The 18,629-nt window shown below is 40.5% G+C and overlaps 1 protein-coding gene and 1 long non-coding RNA gene across 2 annotated transcripts; one reads left to right on the forward strand and one right to left on the reverse strand.

The window, feature by feature from the left end:
* Positions 1-12,320: 12,320 nt before the first annotated feature.
* LOC133708140 (cysteine-rich receptor-like protein kinase 10) lies at positions 12,321-18,373 on the forward strand. The gene is made up of 7 exons (XM_062133596.1): positions 12,321-13,134; positions 13,236-13,367; positions 16,496-16,617; positions 16,725-16,935; positions 17,065-17,302; positions 17,404-17,554; positions 17,677-18,373. The coding sequence occupies exons 1-7, from the start codon at positions 12,321-12,323 to the stop codon at positions 18,013-18,015; spliced, it is 2,007 nt and encodes a 668-aa protein (XP_061989580.1). The 3' UTR covers positions 18,016-18,373.
* On the reverse strand, positions 13,534-16,303 carry LOC133708141 (uncharacterized). The gene is made up of 3 exons (XR_009845597.1): positions 15,328-16,303; positions 14,696-14,774; positions 13,534-13,732 (listed from the first exon to the last, which is right to left on the reverse strand). It is a non-coding gene; the product is annotated as an uncharacterized LOC133708141 (long non-coding RNA).
* Positions 18,374-18,629: the final 256 nt, after the last annotated feature.

Here is an 18,629-nt window from a genome sequence, read left to right on the forward strand (position 1 = left end):
GCAAGCCTCTCTCAACCAACCAAGTTAGTGATTGCATTTTTGTTAATTCAATTTACATTAGTATTGTGATTTGTTGGATATATTGTAGTATATTATAGTTTCGATTCTTTTATTTTGTTCTTAAATATATACTGTGTATTTGGGACAAAAGATTGATCAGGAGGGTACTCAAACCCCAAATACGGTAACAGAGTAATCGATGAATTTGAGGAGGGGGTCTTCTTCTTGTGGCTGCGGATTGCAGTCCGGCGAGTCGGCTGAGTTCATTTCCACCGAGTTCATAGTAACCCTGACAAGAAAAGGAACCAGACGCCGGTGGTCCGCCGTCATTTTGTCGTCGGAAACTAAAATTTCGGTCGGGGGTCGTCGCTAGGTCTCGAGAATGGGTTGAGTTATCTTGATGCTTCTCTGTGTTGGGGTGTTGGTATTGGGTCAGTGGCATACGCGTAAATATTTCATTAAATTGAGTATTTTGGTCATTTTTCATTAAAATTGAGAGTCAGACTTACATCACTTGACTTTTGGGCCTCAGCTCATGTTCTTATTTGTATAAATCTTTTTGAGAGTGGGTTTTCTGTGTTTACATCTTTGGTCATGTACTACTACGTAATTTTTTTTTTTTTTTTTTGGCTAACTAGAATCTGTGTTCCTAATCTATACAGTTTCATGCTGCTTGAACTTTGGGGAATTGTTACCACCACATGTGGATTACGACTACAGCGGTTGATCTTGTATCAATTGCTCAAGTGGTGAGCTTCAAATTCATATGCTCCCACTTCGGTTTTCTTCTTCTAGGTTTCTTCCTTTAAACTCTCAATTTCCATCTATATTAGATATAGTAGTGTCATCAATTGATAATTGCGCATTTATGCTTAGCTGGAACAACCATTCAGTATCCTAACCTTGCCACATCTGAAATGCCTGTTGGTATTTTTCTAACATGACTACCTTCTACTTGTTCACTTCTAATAGCTCCTTTCTTTTATCTAGGATTGATCTTTAATATGCTCACTCAATTATGGGGAGAACACCAGGATCTGATTGATGTTTAATGCGATTTTTTCTATTTTCAATTTGCAGTCATTGGTTTGTTCATATGGTTCCTCCCTTATGAGTGTTCACCATTGGCCTTATATGTAGACAATCACTTTCATTTAGACTACACTAGTACTTGTGTTTATTTGCAGTTCAAAGATGGTCTAACAGCATTTTGGTAATTAATTTGTAGCTGCTGCTGTTGTCATTCAAGTTAATGTGACATAAAAGTTATTGCTTGTTATATTGTCCTCTCTAGATTATTCTACTGCTTCCATTCTCTTTGAATTTATAGAAGCTGGGGATGCTGGTACTACACTTTAATGGAACAAATTAATAGAGTCAAAGACTTGCTTGCTTCTGAATTTGGAACTCTAGCTAACTCTAAGCTTGTGAAGTGCAAGCAAATGCTCAATGATGTTTAGAGAATGGTGAATCTAGTGCCATTGATCCTTCCAAATCTTCTCCCTCCAAGATTGAGTTATATTTTTTGTAACTATAGTTTTGTGCATTATAGATTATATGGTGATGAAATCATAAGCAAGTTATTTAATGTGCTTGGTCAGCACCTCAGGTTTAATTATACAGTCTTAGTTTCATGGTTAGACTTCTTAATTAGATGCTAGTGAATTTAATTTGCCACCATTACTTGTATAGTTAGGAATTTTTTTTCCTTCACTAGTTTCATTGCAATTTTGACTTTTAACATGACTGAAGCGTATTATATATCAAAGAATGTTGGTTATGCTGTTCCTTATGATTGAATATTGGATACCACAGGAAGTTTAACTCATTGATCATAAATGAATTTGATCGATCCTGGCAGGTTAAGTTGATTTTGGGGTTGAAGGCAATGGTAATGATATCAAATAAGTATCATTTGAAGTCAAGGGTTGTATGCTATTGCGCCCATGTTTACTTGTGTAACGCCCCAATTTGCACCTCTTCAAACCGAGTACATTACAGTGTCGTGTGCCTTTAGAACCTAAGCTAAGATACTTAATTGAAGTCCTAAGAACCCGCAAGGCAACACAAGAAAGTTAAAAATGTTTTAGTAAATACATTAGGAAAACTTGAGCACGGAAGCAGTTGTTTAAGTGAGGTGAAAACTATATAAAACCATTGGAAATCCTTTAAAGAAAACAAATACAAGTCATTTCAAAACAATTATTGAATGTTCGTCCAGTTCAATGCCAAAGTCCCAAAAATATACAAAAGAGGTATTTTACAAATAATCACAACCTCGGTAAACAAGTTACACGAGAGTAAAGGAAATAAGAGAACCTGTCACGCGGATCTAACTCCGTTGATGACCATTTAAAGTACAAGGTAACTAAGCCACAATTAGCATCATCCAACTATCCCGTCTTCGTACACAGTACCTACATCCACAAACTGTTGCAGGGGTGAGCTTTTGTCCTCGCTGCTCAATAAGACTCTACCCCATGCAGCTAGGTGCAAAAATAATTTAAAATATAGGTGCCTGCAAAGTAAGTGAGAAACGCATATAGATAAAAATGTTCGAAACCACAAACGGTAGTTCGTTTATAAAAATATGGTAGGGCCCAAAGGAATGAAACAGACCTGATGACTGATCGCTATGCCCAACTACAACACCTAATTACCATGATTAATATCGTTTACACCGGCAATGTGTAGCGAGAGTGTCCACTTACGCCATATCACCTAGAAGCAATGCCACACCTCAACGGATGTCAGACACTGTTCAGTCCATACAGCCCCTCCGAAGATTTAGGGGATCGAAGCCCAAGGAAGTCGCTATACTCCTCTCACTCTCAGGTCATCAACATAGAAAATGCAATAAAAATCAAATTCTTTTTCATGCATCATTAATTTCCTTAAAATATATGCATAAAAGTTACTGAGGCGAGTCTAGAATCCCCTACCTGGAATATTGCAACTTTGACTTCATTTGCTTTTCTAGGCCAACACCACCATAGCTTGTTTTCCGAATAAACTCGCATTCCGGGTAACTAGAGTCCTAGTCCGACAATGATAGTATTCGAGTGTTAATATAAAATTCTGTTCTCTTACACTCAACATTTACTCCCAAATCTATTTGTTTAATTTATTCCAAAAATGAATTCATTTTCTTGTTGGTTGTAGATCTTCCAATTTACTATGGACACCCAAATATTGACTATTTTCCTCTTGATCAATAACAAGATATAACAATGTCAGTACATATGTATCTCCATATATATATATATATATATATAGTACCCGTACTCTTGACTACTTTGGACACCATTTTCTTAATAACCAAAAGCAACTTTTGCCCAGCAAACCTTTTACTTAAATTTGTCCTTTCTCTTTGTTTCTCAATATCCAGCACCTTCTTTGTAGGTGTCAACCATAACTGGAATGAATCCACTTTCAAGACATAACTTAGTACTAGATATTAAAGTCAAGAATTCCACAGAGTGAAATGATCGCAGACCAAACACAAAATTTGCATATACTTTGAGTTGATTTCCAATCGTACAATTAACATTAGATCAAATTCACAACTCCAAGCTAAATGATTAAGCATCCAAATCAATCTCTTGTCCACTTAACTCTTCATTATTTACTACAATTGCAGACCAAACCCTGCGATAACTAATTAATAATCACATGCAAAGTATGTGTTCAAGCATAACAATTATACCTTTGATCATAGTTCATAGAAATCATTCATGAACCAAGCTTCTAAAACTCAACACGGTACAGAGCCACTGCAATGCGGCAATGCCCTTAGTTCGATCAGCTCATTCACTCCTTCATCTTTAATCTAAATTAACAACAATTGTCCTTTGGTCAACAGAGCCACAATTAAATATGAAATCCATGTGCAGCCAAAGTTCGAAGCTTACCTTCACCATAATGGCATAATACCTCTATGCAGAACAGCCGGAAAAAACCAAATTCCAATTCATCCTCGTTCCAATTCCGACACAACTCCACTGGTCTCTAACTATTTTACCACCAACAATGATCGAAAAAGCCGGAAAATGCAGAAAAGCCGCCGTGACCAGTACCTCGGAAGTAGGTCGACGAATCCCGAAACATCAATTCCTCAAAACTCAATCGAAATCAAAAAATAGTTATACCAGAACGTAGAGCTCAACGAGAAGACTAACTTCCTTACCTTGCATGTCATTATCGGCGACCGGAGTCGCCGGAAAACACAAGAAAACCTTGGGAACCAAAGAAACTTCTCGGCTTCGAATTCGAGCCCGTCGGTGGAAACCCAGGCCACAGGTTTAGTCGCGACGTCGAGGCGATCCTAATGTAGGTGGTGCGCCACCGAGAAGTGGCCGGACGGAGGAGATACCATCCGGTCTCCTTGGCGGGTCGCTGGTCCGAGAAACGGGTCGCCAACACACCAAATATCAGAGTGAATGAGTGATCTAGACCATTTGCTCTAATCTCAGCATACTTATAGGCTCAGTGGACGGTCATGATGAAGCAGTGGTAGAGATCAACGCTCCAGATTTAACCGCTTGAATTTCCTTTAATTAAACATTTCCTTAATTTCCAAAATTCCGAAATTTAAAATAAATAGTTCCGACATCCGAAAAATTTTACAAAAATTACCATGAACTCATCGCGACACAAAGTTTACATTGAGTCAATAAATTGAAGATTCACTTCCGTAAAGTTTTCCGGAAAATTTCCCATGATCACTTATCGAGAAATAGAATTAATCTCGTCTTAATTCCTTAAATTTTTCCCGGTGCTCACATTTCCACCCCCCCTTAAAAGAAATTTCGAGGGACAGACTCAATTTCTCAATAAAACTCATCATTCCCTTGTCGGACTCCAGTGCCCATTTCAATCTCCATACCTTGTGGTGTTGTCTAACATAAAACCTTTAGACTCTTGCCTCATGTCACAATTCCATTTACCACATAATCCTTCTTATTAAGGATACCATCTGCTCGGACAGACCAACAACCCAAATCACAATGTATATATGAGATTTGAGTACTTCTATCTTTTGAGACACAGCCCCAATAACAATTTGGTGCCAACAATACATATAATACAACATTCCGGTGACTAAATCAAAGTTTCCATAACAGTCACCCAACCTATTCTCTGGGAATGCTCACTTGTATCACAACAAAGTTTGCATATATAGAGCAATTCCATAATCGACTATAATGATAATTCCAATATATTTCAAAGATCTCATAAATAATTTCTTTAGTGGTTCTCGATATCTTTCAAATCAAGCGAGCAACAATTTCGCTTCTTACTGCCTCTTAAGGTGTCACTACAATGCCACTTCAATAACTTTGTTATTATTTGTCACAAGTGGTATTCATTAATTAACAAACTTTCAAGCTCGGTATATACTAGGGGGATCCAGTGGCCAGCCGGGCCCTAAACCGAGTGAAAAGTCAACATACTTCCTTGAAACAACTTATTTCCACGGTCAACATGTGAATCGAAATATAGAGGCAAAGTAATTTCGAGAATCCTCCGTGTAGATGAATATTGGTTTGATAAATATCGAAACTCACGTACGTCGTTGAGTATGAACTATCGTGGAGTACACATCACGCTCGAGTAATGCGCCTTCTCACGCCAAATAGATAGGTGTATGCATATAGGGATAATTAAGTTAGAGATTCAACCTAAGAAATATGGTCAAATCGCAATGATATATAGAATACCTAAGAAAGAGGTTGATGTGAAAAATGAATCATAGGTTGATATGAAAATTCCTATAAGTAAGGTTAGCTAAACATACGCATATAATCTTTAGGTTGTAATTAGAAAAAAAAAATATTTTAATTTACCTTTAAGTCAAGTTGCAAGTAAATGCATTGATGAAAAATATAAATCTAGAGTTGAGCTGCAAAACACAACAGATAAGAACAACTAATACTAATTAGTTGAGTTTCAGAACACAAAATCTACCTTTAAAATAGAAAGTTTAAATTGCCAAAAAGTAAATTCTAAATTCATTTAAATCTATAAAACATTTTTTTTTTTTGAATCAAACCCAAACCCAAAGGGCGGGTGTCAATATAATCATCTCAAGCCAGAATAGGCCATTACATATCCTTCCGCTGCCATCTATAGACAGACAAGAAGATAGTGGTAGTACCCACAATGATACATAGAAATAGACCCACTCATTAGACATTTAAAGACGTAGAGATAGCGGATACCCTCTTTCGGTACTACTCCAGACGCTAGAAGTACATAGAGTGTTCCTAATACAAGGAATTTATTGTAATTAGATAAACTAATAACATAGGGATGGGCCTAGGGAAAACACCCCAGCCCACCATAGTAGCCCAAAAAGGACAGCTCATGAAAAAAGGCTCAAACTTGGGTCCGACAAAGATTGGTTTGGCCCAAGCCCAAACTTCATCTTCCTCAGCCGACTGGCCGTGCGTACAACTCCGGCGTAGTTCCAGTGGTCTCCTCCGCCGCACCCTAACGCCGTCCCACGACCCATGCCGCTACAACCCCAACGCCACGCCCTGAGTCGCAAAGCCCCACACCGAGCTACGCGGCTACAGAAACCGCTGCACCACGTCGTGCTCCCCGATCCAGGATCCTCCACCGCCGCCCAGTCACCTTCGACTCACCGAATCTGGAAATCCCTCGATGAGGTGCCCCACCCATGTACACCCAATCACCGGCCTGAGGCCCCGTCGTTCGGACTCGCCGCCAAGCCATCCAGGCCCAAATCCCGAGCCAAAAACATTCTCCAAGAAGCTCCCAGGCATATTTAGAATCCCCGTCCGGCAGCAGCCCTCACCGGCGAGGCGAACCACCGCCGACAAAGAGCGCCACCGGACGAGAACAAGTTTGCAACTCTAGACGCCGACCAGTCCGAGTTTTGCGGAGCTCTCCCCTTTTTGACAAACATGTATTTAAAACAAAAACACATCTATAAAACATTTGAATTAAAAAACGTGCAAAGAAAACTCCATAATTCTAGCCATAATGATGAGTAGAAGGAAAATTGTTGGAATAATGGGACTAATAAAAAAATAGGCTAAATACTAGTTAGTACCCTGTGGTTTAGGTCCAAAATCAATTCAGTCCCTGGACTTCTAATTTCATCAAAAACACCCCTGCACTTTCAATTTTGATCTAATAGGTCCAATTTGTTAATATTCTGTTATGGGTTCAAGTTATAGTTGGATTATTTGTTGAAAAACTATTTATTTTTAATAGTAGGACTCACTCCTAAATTGACTATGCAGACCACCTCGACACCACATCATAAAACATAGGCCATATATGAGCCACATTAACAAGTTAAATAACTCAATTGTAGGAAAACTAACAAATTAGACCTATTAGATCAAAATTGAAAGTGCAGGGGTGTTTTTGATGAAATTGGAAGTTCAGGGACTGAATTGATTTTGGACCTAAACCACAGGGTAGTAATTTGTATTTAGCCCTAAAAAAATCTACAATTAAGGTATTTAAAGAGGACGTTAATTTTGCTAGTTGACTTATGTTTATCATATTTAAATAGTGGCAATATGTGTAATTTTCAGGGATAAATCCTGCTAGCTAGTCAATTCAGAATACTATGATACCAATCTCCCCCGATATTAGAGGGAGAACTTTTCGGACCTAGGGTTTGCGCCTCCGATTCCTAGGGTTTTCTGCAGCGCCGATTGCCGGCTACAGCGGGTGCTTGTCACCTTGTTCTCGTCACTATGAACTGTATGATTTGGAACTGTCAAGGGATAGTTAATACTCGAACTCGTTATGCCCTCAGATCGTTGATCCAGAAGCACAAGGCTTCTTTGGTTTTTCTCAGCGAGACTCATTGCACTAAACTGCAGCACCAGTCGCTCTTAAAATCGGTTGGGCTTTCTCAGATTGCTCACTTCGATTGAGTTGACCGAGCAGGTGGGTTAGCTTTGCTGTGGGATGACTCCATCACCGTCAATGTCAGAATGGTTGATCGCTACTTCATTAATGCGATAGTGAAGGGCCCAGACAACATTGAGTGGCGCTTTACTGGTTAATTTCTACGGCCACCCGGAAACCGGGCAACGTCATACTTCGTGGGATTTGCTTAGGTCCTTGGCCAGGAATCCGCTAGAGAAGTGGGTTGTTGCGGGGGATTTTAATGAGATATTGGAGTTGGGGGAGAAATCAGGTGGAAGGCTTCGGAGTCTAGGGCAGATGCATGCCTTCCGTCAAGCTTTGACAGACTGCCATTTGGAAGACATGGGGGCTGCTGGAGGTTCGTATACCTGGTGTGATTCCGGGACTAAAGAAAGGCTGGATAGATGCACTACTTCCTCGTCGTGGTGGCCTGCTTTCGGTTTTTCGAGAGTAGTGCATTTACACCCTAGTCGGTCAGATCATGTTCCTCTGTTACTAGAAGTCCGCTGTGTTCCACCGGTGCACGAGCGACGGAGAAGGCATTTCGGTTCGAGGAGATGTGGTGTACCCATGAAGGCTTTTCTCAGAAGGTAGAGGAAGCCTGGAACGAGCCTTCTACCGGGGATCCTATGCTGAATATCTGTCGGAAAATTAAGGGGGTTGGCCACCAGTTACTAGCTTGGGACCGCAATGTGTTTCGGAGCTGTAGGAATGAAGTGGAAGTGATTCGTTCTCAGCTCAACGACTTGTTGCAAAAACCGTTTGATCCAGCTGACCACGAGGCCAAGTTGCAATTGTCTAAAAAGCTGAATGAGTTAATGTCTATTGATGAAACTTACTGGCGCCAAAGATCACGTGAGATTTGGCTCAAGGACGGTAACCGAAATACAAAATATTTTCATAAGCGAGCCTCTAATCGTCGTCAGAAGAATAGTATTAAAGGGCTTTTTGATCAGGAGGGTACCTGGCAGGAGACGTCTCCAGGGATCGAGAAAGTTGTTTTGGAGTATTTTCAGTCAGTTTTTGGCTCCCAACCCTCTGATTCGGCAGCTCAGGATACTGTCCTCCAGGCCATCTCACCTCGAGTTACGGCATCTATGAAGGCTTCTCTGGTAGCCCCTTATACTATGGAGGAAGTCCGTTAGGCGCTTTTCCAAATGCATCCTTCTAAGGCACCGGGGCCTGATGGTATGTCTCCTTTTTTCTTTTAGAAATATTGGGATTTGGTTGGGCATGAGGTTAGCAATGCGGTAATCTCGATGTTGACTAGAATGGAGATGCCCCCGGATTTGAACTTTACTCATGTAGTGCTCATCCCAAAAATCAAGGAAGTGACGACAATGTCACATTTGCGACCCATAGCTCTCTGCAATGTGTTGTATAAGATTGCTTCCAAGGTTGTGGCTAAAAGATTAAAAATTTTCCTACCAGACATTATTTCCCCCCAACAGAGTGCGTTTGTGCCTGACAGGTTGATTTCTGACAATACTCTGGTGGCTTCGGAATTGGCCCACTATATGAATAAGCTCAGGCGGGGACAAGAAGGTTTCTTGGCCCTTAAATTAGATATTAGCAAGGCCTATGACAGGCTGGAGTGGAGCTTCTTGCGTCGGATCTTGCTAAAGATGGGTTTTGCTACTCAGTGGGTTGACTTGATTATGTTTTTCCTTTCTACAGTACGTTATTCTTTTCTCATTAATGGCGCACCTAAGGGATTTATTGCTCCTCAACGGGGATTAAGGCAAGGGGACCCTATTTCACCTTATTTATTCCTTTTGTGTGCAGAAGGTTTATCTGCTAGATCTAATGCAGTAACGAATGGAAGTTGGCAAGGTCTACATATTTGTGATGGAGCTCCTATGATCAGTCATCTACTATTTGTTGATGACAACATGTTGTATTCCTTTGCTAGTCCCGAGGATTGTTACAGGATCCGTCGCTTGCTTAATACCTATGAGGAAGCCTCCGGTCAGCAAGTGAATCTCCAGAAAAGTAATGTGGTATTTAGTGGTAGTGTTCTTCCCCCTCTGCGTGACCACTTGGCACAAATTCTAGGGGTACAGGTGGTGTCGAAACATGACAAATATTTGGGCATTCCAACTCTTGTGGGACGTTCCAAGACTGAGACTTTTGCTTTTATTAAAGATAAGTTATCTAAGAAACTGACAGGTTGGAGATCTAAATTACTGAGTAGTGCAGGAAGGGAGATTCTAATCAAGGTGGTGGCTCAAGCAATGCCACTCTACACTATGAATTGTTATCTGCTACCTCATTCCCTTATTCAGGAGCTTCATCAGCTGTGTGCCCAATTTTGGTGGGGTAGTACAGAGGAGAAACGGGCTATGCATTGGCGTGTATGGGATGAGTTATGCAAACCCAAAAGCATGGGAGGTATGGGGTTCCGGCATTTATTTGCTTTTAATCTGGCTATGTTAGCGAAACAAGGATGGCGGCTCCTTCAAAATCCAGACTCGTTAATTGGGCATTTGCTCAAAGCTATTTATTTTCCTCAGTGTAACTTTTGGGAAGCCTCCTTGGGTGACCAGCCCTCTTATGCTCTGAGGAGTATTTTACTGGGTAGAGATATTCTTCGGGCTGGTATTCGTCGCCATGTTGGCAATGGTTTGTCAACCAATATTTGGTCGGACCCATGGTTATTGGGAGAAGACCTAAGTTTGTACAGGGTAGCAAGCGCTACGGTAGTGGCCGATTTGTTTCTTTCTCCAGGTGTGTGGAATTTACCGCTTTTAACTACCTTATTTCCACCACACATCGTGCACAAAATTCAGGCATTGCCTTTGAGTCCCCTTAACCACGCGATTAGGTGGATTTGGGGAGGTGATAAGAAGGGCAGGTTTACTGTGAAGTCTGCGTATCATATTGCTAGGAGTAGAATTCTGGAGGATGATTCTTCTACTCCTAATCCTAGTGCCATTCTCTGGAAGCAACTTTGGCAAGCTCAGGTACCAGGGAATGTGAAGGTGTGTGCATGGAAGGCAGCTTCCAATATTCTTCCTACACGAAGTCGGCTTAGCGAAAGAGGTATTGATATTGATACCCAATGCCCTTTTTGTGATGAAGAGGTGGAATCTCCTATCCATGCCCTTCGGGATTGTCCTCATGCAGTAAGTATTCTTCAAGTGGCTAATATCCCCACTCTTACTAATGCAACCTGTGTGGCAGACTGGTTGATTGCTATCTATACACTTGCTCCTGCGGCCTTTTCTCCTTTGTTAATGTTACTTTGGGCTACTTGGAGGAACAGGAATTCACGGATTTGGGAGGAGGAATGCAAATCCGCTACTGAGATTGTGCCATTGACTCTGGGATGGTGGAATGACTATAAAGTTGCTCACTCTCTTCCTGTTCGTGATAATGGTCCACGGGTTCTACATGGGTGGAGTAAACCTTCAGCTGGTTTTATTAAACTTAACGTGGATGCGGCTTTTAACTTGGACACCGGTTTGACTGGGTTGGGGGGAATCTTTCAGGATCACGAAGGTTCTGTTGTGGGGGGTTTTCGTCACACTCTGGAGGTAGCTAACTCACCTACGCATGCGGAGCTGCTGGCTCTAATTCAGGGCGTGCAGTTAGCACTTGATCACCAACTCACGCCTTTGATGGTGGAGTCTGACTGCATGGATTTAGTACAGGCTGTTCGTGGGTCTTCCATGGACCATTCTGATCTGGGATTCCTGCTAACCGACCTGAGAACCCTGTTGTTTGCTGCTCGAGGAGCACGAGTCAGTTACGGTAATTGTAAGGCTAATTTAGTAGCGCATACGCTAGCGCAAGAAGCCAAAGTTGGTCAATTTAGGGTGAATTTCTTTACTGCTATTCCTCCAAGTGTGGAGGCTTTTGTAATCTCTGATTGTAATGATTGGGGTCAATGAATTAGTCTTTCATTCCCCTAAAAACAAAAAATATGTGTAATTTTCAGAAAAAAAAAAAGAAGAAAGACAATATTTTATCCTAATTGGCATAATTGGGTGTAGATTGAAAAAAAAAATAATTGATGAGTTTTTTCCACTAAATTTTATAGAAATTAAGTCTATAATGAATTTCCCCTACAGCAGAATACATTGTGTCAAAGATGCTCTTAATAAGAGGAAAAAGTAAACCAACCAAGAACACACTTAATTTGTTTGAAAATTGCACCCTGATCATCAATTTACTTTTCAATAATCTTGATTTCCAAAAAATCGAACTTCTTCGTTTGTCTCTTCAATAAGGACAAATTTGGACCATAAACTGAGACGTGCGACTGCAACCTAACAAGTCACCACTCCTGTCAATTTATAGCCACATCTCAGTGATAATCACGTATGGCCTAATTTGAGCTATATTAGCTGAATTTTTCTTATAAGTTGAATAGTTGAATAGCTACGTAAGAGATAATTATCATAATGCCTTCTAATCTGTTCATGGCCCTTGTGGTGCTCCCCATCCTTGGCTTCCTTAGCGTTAGGGTTGAAGCTCAAGCACCAACTTACCGGTATCATATCTGTTCAAACACAACCAGTTTCACTGCCAACAGCACCTACCAGTCTAATCTTAATCTTCTCCTCTCTTCTCTCACATCCAACGCCACACGTGATATTGGATTCTACTACACCACAGCGGGCGTGCAAAACTCCATTTCAGAAGTAGTTTACGGTTCTTTCCTATGCCGTGGAGATCTCACCCCTGACTTGTGCCAAGAATGTGTTACTACTATAGCCAAAGATGGTGTACAAAAGTACTGCCCCTTGGAAAAAATTTCAATAATATGGTACGATGAGTGCATGTTGCGCTACACAAATCAGTCTTTCTTGAACAGGTTGGATAAAGATCCTCAAATTTCCATGGTGAACATTTGGAATGTCACTGACCCTACCCGCTTTACGCAGCTGCTAGCAGAAACAATCAATGGCTTGGTGGCTCTGGCTTCAAATGCACCATCTGGTGCTAAAAAGTATGCAACGAAAGAAGCACCTTTCACAGGGTTTCAGCAGTTGTACAGCCTTGTTCAGTGCACACCAGACATATCAAGCACAAGTTGTGATACATGTCTTCGAGAAGCTATTGCGCAACTTTCAGGTTGTTGTACTGGAAAGGAAGGTGCTAGAATTTTATCTCCTAGTTGTAATGTTCGATATGGAGTTTATCCATTTTATACAACTGAAGCAGTCACACCTTCACCCCTCCCACAACCTCCGACTCTTCCTCCCCCACCTCCAGGTTCGTAGTGAGATCTAGAGAATTAATAGCAGGGCTTATATTATGTAGTTGGTCTTATTAATTTTTACAGTTGCATAAACCCTAGTATTGACTCTATGCAGGAAAAGACCAAATCTCATCCTTAATCATAGTGGCCATTGTTGTTCCAATTGCCATAGTGCTTTTCTTGGTAGGCTGCTTTTTTCTACGGAGAAAGGCAAGAAAAAAGTGTAATGCTTTACAAGAACAAAATGGTAATACGCATGTTTTTTCTTTGCTCTTGTACAGTATAAGTTTTAATTGTGCATATTATTAATTTACTACATTTGTTGATGTCACGCCCCGAATTTTGAATAATCAATTCAAATCCGAAACATGAATAATAACAAATTACAACTAACATCCTGAATTTTTTCTCACAAACAACCACACTTCACAACTCTCAAATTTACAATAACCCAAATCCTCAAGTTATTTATTACAGCACACTCCCACCAAATCAAATTGTAATGCTCAAATGAGCTTAACTCGCCTCACTAATACAATTGCTGTAAAACTATAACCATTGCTCTAACCGCACGATCACCGTCCTGGTTCTCCTGTCCTGTAGGATTACCCGCTACACAATTTGAATAGTGTACCGGGAGTTGCAACAACACAAAACCCGGTAAGCTTTTTACAGCCAGTATGAGTAAACAAGAAAGAACTGTTGATTTATTAAATTACAATTCAAGTAAAATTCAACAGTATTACGTCTGCAAAGAGACATCAAACCACTCATGGAAAACCACAAGGAATACATTTTCACAATCCTCAAATCACAATACACCACACTGGTCCTGCAAAAACCCAACCCACATAACACCACTTTGGTCCATCCCAACAGCACGTTAGAGCTCTAACCACATCGCTACCAGTCACCTTGGCCTAGGTGCAAGTAATGCGACATACTTCGGTTAATAATAAACCGTCGCGCTTTGGACATCCCCGTCCTCAGCACCATATACTTCGGTTAATAATAAACCGTCGCGCTTTGGACATCCCCGTCCTCAGCACACAACTTCGGTTAATAATAAACCGTCGCACCTTGGACATCCCCGTCCTCAGCACACAAACACTCCGGTTATCCTTAACCGTCGAACTTCGGACACCTCATCCTCAGAACCCTACATTGTCTAACTCTATACATCCTCCAATGTAAATCATGAATATTAACAAGAACTCATCAATCATGTTCATCACATATAAATATGGTAAGTCACATGTCAATTCATAATAATTTAATCATCCCAATTCCACACTCTTCAATGTCACATCATTCCCATATAATCACGTAAATATATATATACGTAATTATCCGCTCAGGGATAATCACTATTACCAACTATAGTTCACATGCAATAAAACCGAGAAATTCATTTGTATAGTAAAAATCATTTTACTTACCCATGGACCGTAGTTGATCAAGTCCATATGATTTTAAAACAAATATTTATTCCATAAATATATTCACGCAATTACAACAAAATAAGGTAATTAAATTTATTCGGTTCGTAATATGAACCACGTGAGGTTTACTCACCTCTAAATTCCCGCTGCGTCTTCTTAACAGCTCAAAATACAATTTCACGAATCGTCCGCCAAATCAAACCGTCGATCACCTAATCAAACATGACCTTAACTTAGCCAATAACTCAAAAACATAATCAAACGACAATCCAACGGTCGGATTGAAATTACATGATGATCCAACGGTCGGATCCTCACGGATCGCCTTCCTAATCACTGTTTTGCATTTATACGAAGATCCAACGGTCGGATCTTCGCCCATGACCACACAAAGCCACTGGGACAGTCATAAGATCATCATATCAAAACTACAAGTCCATCTGACGGTCCTAACTTCACAGATCACAAATCTAACGATCGAAATCGATCTAAACTTAAAAATTCATAACTTAATCATACGATATCCAAAAATTGCGTATAATATATCGAAATGATCGTATTGAAATATAGAATCTGAAAATGTACAGAAACCATATTTTTGATCCCCGGAGGTGGCCGGAAAGGGCCGCCGGAGTTAGTGGCAGAGCCGCCGCCGACCACCACCAATGGTGTCGGGGCCGGGCTGCTCTTCTTCCTCTCATCATGCTTGACAACTTTCATAACTAGCACGAAGTCTGAAAATGACCGGAAGGGGTCGAAAATTACCTTGAACAGTATGAAGGTGGCCGGAATTTTCCAGAAACCGGCGAGAAACTGCAGAAAACGGCGAGCTCCAATTCGACGTAAAAACGTCAATTTAAGGCTTCGATTCCTTCTGAAGAGTTGTTAAGAAACTCAAGAAGAACTCACTGGTTCAAGAATCACAGAATAATATGGTCTGTAGCTCGAGATATACCGATCGAAAGCTTCGGTGGTCGGAAAAATTCCAGAATTTTGCAGAATCCGGCAAGGCTCGATTTCGACGTCAAAGCTTCAATTTCAGGCCTCGATGCCTTCTAGAGAGTTGTTAATAACATCAAGGGGAACCCACTGGAAAAAGAATCAATCAAAGCGATGCACTACAGCTCGAGATATCTTGATCGATAGCTCCGGTCTCGTTCTTGGTTGGGTTTGACTTGCAGCCACTGCTACGGGCCACGCCGCCGTGTGAGGCTGCTTCTGGGAGTTTCAGGAAGTTGAGGCGAGCTTGTGGATGGATTTTGGTGAGGATTGGTGACCGGTAGCTTGAGATATCAAGCTTGTTTCCAAAACGAGCTCAAACCGGGCGGAGCTTCCCGCCGCCGCTGGTGGCCGTGTCACGGTGCAAGGCTGCCTCTGGCAGCTGCGCAAGGCTGAGACGAAGCAAAAGGAAGTGGTTCGACGCCGTTTGGTGGCCGGTGGAGGTAGAGAGAGACCGAAGAGCCTTTGCTCTGTTTTCGGTTTCGGTCGAGCGAGAGAGAGAAAGAAGAAAAAAAAAGAGAAAAAGAAAAAGAAGGAAGGAGACCCGGAGGAAAGGAAAAGGAAAAGGAAAAGGAAGAAAAAGAAATTTCTAAAAGAGAATCCGAGGAAAAGAGATTATAAAAAGAATCTCATATTTCCAAAATTCGTAACATAATCGTACGAACTCCAAAAATTTCGTTCGACATATGCACGCGATCATATCGACGAGCTCTACAACTTTTATGAAGGAAGTTTTTCCCAAATTCCGTACGTAGAAAAGTCGATTTTTCTTGAATCACACAATTCGAGCTTTTGTTAAAACGAATATTTCGAAACTTCGATAATTCAAAAAGTTGAATTATTTCGGGTAATATTCGTGCAAAAGCACTTTAATCAATTCGCACAATTTCACGAGACGAAATGGAAAATTGCGGGTATTACAGTTGATGTGTAGTGGGGAATAAAATTTCTACTGTGAAGTCATTGCAGTTTGATTTTGCTACAATTGAAGCAGCCACAAACCAGTTCTCTGTTAATAACAGATTAGGGGAAGGTGGCTTTGGAGTGGTTTACAAGGTAATTATGACGTTTGATTCATAAATATGCTGCACATATATAAAATATATATGAGAGAGTTCATGATGGTTAATCAATTAGGTCTTTGTTTCTATATTACATTTCAGGGAACCCTTCCTAATGGGCGAGAAATAGCTGTGAAGAGGTTATCCAGAAGCTCCGGGCAAGGTGTCAAGGAGTTTGAAAATGAGGTGGTTTTGGTCGCCAAGCTTCAGCACAGAAATTTAGTGAGGCTACTGGGATTTTGCTCTGAAGGAGAAGAAAAGATACTTATCTATGAACATGTGCAGAACAAAAGCCTTGACCACTTTTTATTCAGTATGTACGTTCTAACATTTGCATACATAAACATAATGGGTGAATTGATGAAATGAGTTATTCTGTCAGCAAACTAAGTAACTTATTCAAACTTGTATGTATACTTTCTTTTGACAAACATGTAAGCAGACCCGGATATTCAAGTAAAGTTGGATTGGTCAAGCAGATACAAGATTATAGATAGGATTGCTAGAGGGATTCTCTATCTCCATCAAGATTCTCGGCTTAAAATCATACATCGCGATCTCAAAGCAAGCAACATATTGTTAGATGGAGAAATGAACCCAAAAATATCAGATTTTGGAATGGCAAGAATATTTGGAGTTGATCAAACTCAAGGAAGAACTAGAAGGATTGTCGGAACTTAGTAAGTGCAGAACTTTGTTTATTTTTGTATATGCAAGTGATACCAATATTCTCAAACCATATTTGTATTAACATAGCCTTATGGATGCTGCCGGTTTAAAGTGGTTACATGTCTCCAGAGTATGTAATGCATGGACAGTTCTCAGAGAAGTCTGATGTGTATAGTCTTGGTGTCTTAATCTTAGAGATTATAACAGGCAAGAAAAACACTAAATTGTATCAATCAGACCGCGGCGAAGATCTCTTAACCTATGTGAGTACAAGACTGTAAGTTAGACATTCTAATTGATTTCATGAATTTCTGGGTTAATTCTTTAATAAAATTACATTCGAATGGCTGCAACATCTTGAGGGTTTCATACAAAACAATTGCAGGCTGCTTGGAAACATTGGAGAGATGGGACGGCGGAAGAATTGTTGGATTCAAATCTGAGATGTTCTTATTCAAGAAATGAAGTAATCAAATGTATCTATATTGGTTTACTGTGTGTTCAGGAAGATCCAAAGGAGAGACCTACCATGCAAACCGTATTTCTCATGCTAAGCAGATACTCATTTACTATGCCATTGCCTCAAAAGCCAGCGTTTTTCCTGTATGGTAAAGCAGAATCGAACATGCCATCAGTAGCTACTGGATCATCATATCAACCCACTAGCAGCTCAGTCTCATGTTCTGTTAATGAAGCTTCGATTACTGAATTATTCCCTCGATAATGTGAGTAATATATTGCATAACAAACTGTGGAGAAGGGAAAACTTTCGTACTGTTGGCCTCGTGTCTTAGAGATTCTTATTCCAGAAGTGAAGATTATCAGACTCTTGTTAGGCCTCGTTTAGTAGTTTTCTGATGTTCAAGTTTGAGCTTTTGATGTACGCAATTTCCTACTTTGGACAATCAATAAACTATCTTCTCTTGAAAAACAAAATGTACCCATATTGGCTTACTTGCTGCTCAAGAAGATCCATCTCCTACAGTGCAATTACTTATCTACCTATCAATCGATCTATGTTTGTTGTATAGATGTTACTTGAATTCTTCGACGAATATGACCGTGGTTAGGTTTTGGAAAGTTCAAATGAAGTTTCTGTTTTCCCACTTCAACTGAAGGTCCCATAAGTGTATTTCGGTTCGCTGGAAACCACCTCTAGAGGTTTGTTTGAAAATTAGTACAGATGGTTCCTATGGATCAATGCAGTGGAGTTTGAAGAAATTTTTCGAGACTCTAAAGGCTTGTTTAGGGGCGCATTTGCTCATAGAATCAATGTCTACAGTGACATTGACGCCAAAATTTTAGCAGTCATTGAAGCATTAAAAACCAATTAGGTGA

The sequence above is a fragment of the Rosa rugosa genome, chromosome 5 (genome assembly GCF_958449725.1).
Source record: "Rosa rugosa chromosome 5, drRosRugo1.1, whole genome shotgun sequence".
Lineage (NCBI taxonomy): Eukaryota > Viridiplantae > Streptophyta > Magnoliopsida > Rosales > Rosaceae > Rosa > Rosa rugosa.

What these genes read in the sequence shown, in the direction of transcription:
- LOC133708140 (XM_062133596.1), top strand. Translation starts at nt 12,321, where the DNA reads ATGCCTTCTAATCTGTTCATGGCCCTTGTGGTGCTCCCCATCCTTGGC. An exon ending in TGCTTTACAAGAACAAAATG is followed by an intron (nt 13,368 to 16,495) that starts GTAATACGCATG and finishes GTTGATGTGTAG; the next exon opens with TGGGGAATAAAATTTCTACT. An exon ending in AGAAGGATTGTCGGAACTTA is followed by an intron (nt 17,303 to 17,403) that starts GTAAGTGCAGAA and finishes GCCGGTTTAAAG; the next exon opens with TGGTTACATGTCTCCAGAGT.